Below are 2,107 nucleotides of genomic sequence, written 5' to 3'. Positions count from 1 at the left end.
AGCTTGCATGTATACATAGTGTCCAGCAGATGGCAATCTATGTTTTATAGCAGCTGTTATTAGAGTTTTGTTTGGTTCTCATGGTCTTCTTTGGAATTTGCAAGATATCGTTGCATTGATTGTATTTATTTCTTTAATCCTGTTAACTATTTCCATCACTGATGAGATAATCAAATATCAACAGATTTTGAACTGAGGGATGTTTGGAAAATTATATTAATCCTTACAAGGCTTGAGTACTGAATCAAGAGAGAATTAAAAAAAAATCCCACTGCCAAGACTGAAACTGATGGTAGTGATGATGTCGATTCTTACTCAGCAGCTATCTTTGACATATGAATCAGAGCTTTATTCCGAACCCCTCCCTCATTAGGCCCCCATGTCATACTCTCTGAAGCTTGTGATTGGCTGTGAGTGCCAGGGGAGAAGATGAGGGGCTGGGCCAAAGCATCCGGGCTGTCCAAAACATTTGACCTATCAGGGTACAGCTGTTCCTTGATGACTTAGTGGGACTTGTCTGTCACCTCCCCGGGGTGACATGCGAGTGGAGGGAGGGGGCTAACTTGGAGGGCAAGGGGACGAAAGTCTGTGCACCGCAGGCACAGAGTTGGAAACCCATTGGAAATCCTGCAATTGAGTAATCACCTAAAGGATCCAGCGGTCATTTTTTTCCCTTAGATCCCGAAGAACTGGGGGACCTGAATCTGAGGGTGAAAAGCTGAGGCCAAATCTTCCAAAAGGCAACAGGGGTAGCTGCTAATGCAATATGATCCTCAGGGACTCGCTCTAAAAATACCATCCAGCCAGGAGTACAGGCGCAAGCTACATTCGCCTAATTGGATAAAGATTAAACATTTTGTTTTCAGATTCTCTAATTGGACATCTCAAGGATTTGAGAAACATATTCCAAAACATTTATGATGCAGAAAACCTGTGGGAAATTTCTACACACTTTTTTTTTGACATTTCTACTTGCCTGAAGGCCTTTCAGAAGGTTTTCTGTTAATGCACGTAGAGATTTTCACTTTTCTAAGAAGTCATATTATAAGTAAGTATTGCATTTAACTGGTGTTGATAACCTGGAGTGTAGTCTTGCATTTGATGATGTCTGCTTGAATGTTTGGAATATGTTTACCATATCAAAACTCCAAATTATGAAAAGCTCTTTTATTTTTGGACAATTTATTGTGCATTAGAGATACTTGAAGCTTCAATCAGTTTGGTAACGTGTAGCAGTCCGTAAAGAAGCTCTCCACTGGATCATGAGGAAAGCTGAGGTTCAGATGACCCTGAAGAAGGGTGCTGATGAAGAAGCAGGAGGAATGGCTCCTCCAAGTCCCAGGATACCATCAAAACGGGCAAAAGTTAGTTCAGATCAGGTCGTACCAGACCCTGCTGCTTCTGTCTACCCAACCCCAACTCCTCCAGTGTTTATCCGGAAGATGAGGAACGCTGCAGTAGGTACCGGCTGTGATATCCGTCTGAAAGTGGCTGTGGCTGGAGGCCCACAACCTACCCTCTACTGGTACCACAATGATGACCTGCTCAACATGGATAACCAGGAATACGGAGGCCTGTGGATCAGGGACTGCAAACCCAGTGATGCTGGCCTCTATACCTGCATCGCCACCAACCATCTTGGAGAGGTCAGAAGCAGTGCTGTCCTTGCCGTTTTGGATTTGGGTGAAGGTAACTACGAATGTAGCTATGTTAATGTAATACTAATGTTTCATTTTGAGAACTCAGACTACCTACAGCCTTGTAGAAATGACTGGAACATAAGATCCCCAACATAAGAACATTGTGCCCGATTATCAAGCTTATGTGGCTAATTATCGAGTTTAGGCTTCAGAAAAAAAGGTGGAATAATTTGCTAAAGGAGTAACACATCCCTCTGATGTGTCTCACAAAATGGTGGCTAATCCAATTACAGAAAATAAAGTGAAGTAGCCACTCCTCCTTCTTCAGTCACTTTGTTTGGTTGGGGTTCCATTGTGGCAGTTACCTCAAGGACCTGTTTGATGGAAGAGGGTGGAATGATGGGGGCAGCTGATGGGCTGAGACAAACTGCTCAACCGTCCCAAAGTAGAGCTGCGAAATTAAACCC

At 43.4% G+C, this 2,107-nt stretch overlaps 1 protein-coding gene across 1 annotated transcript in view; it reads left to right on the top strand.

Moving 5' to 3' along the window:
- Positions 1-967: 967 nt before the first annotated feature.
- spegb (striated muscle enriched protein kinase b) overlaps positions 968-2,107 on the top strand; it is an 87,794-nt gene continuing 86,654 nt past the window's right edge. The window contains exons 1-2 of the mRNA XM_016449924.1: positions 968-1,048; positions 1,197-1,689. Of these exons, the coding sequence (XP_016305410.1) occupies positions 1,263-1,689 (427 nt within the window). The 5' untranslated portion in view covers positions 968-1,048; positions 1,197-1,262. The remainder of the gene's footprint in view (positions 1,049-1,196; positions 1,690-2,107) is intronic.

The sequence above is a fragment of the Sinocyclocheilus anshuiensis genome, unplaced genomic scaffold (genome assembly GCF_001515605.1).
Source record: "Sinocyclocheilus anshuiensis isolate Anshui unplaced genomic scaffold, SAMN03320099.WGS_v1.1 scaffold627, whole genome shotgun sequence".
Classification (NCBI taxonomy): domain Eukaryota; kingdom Metazoa; phylum Chordata; class Actinopteri; order Cypriniformes; family Cyprinidae; genus Sinocyclocheilus; species Sinocyclocheilus anshuiensis.
The sequence above is the reverse complement of the archived record's forward strand: the minus strand, read 5'-3'. Positions and strand labels throughout refer to the sequence as shown.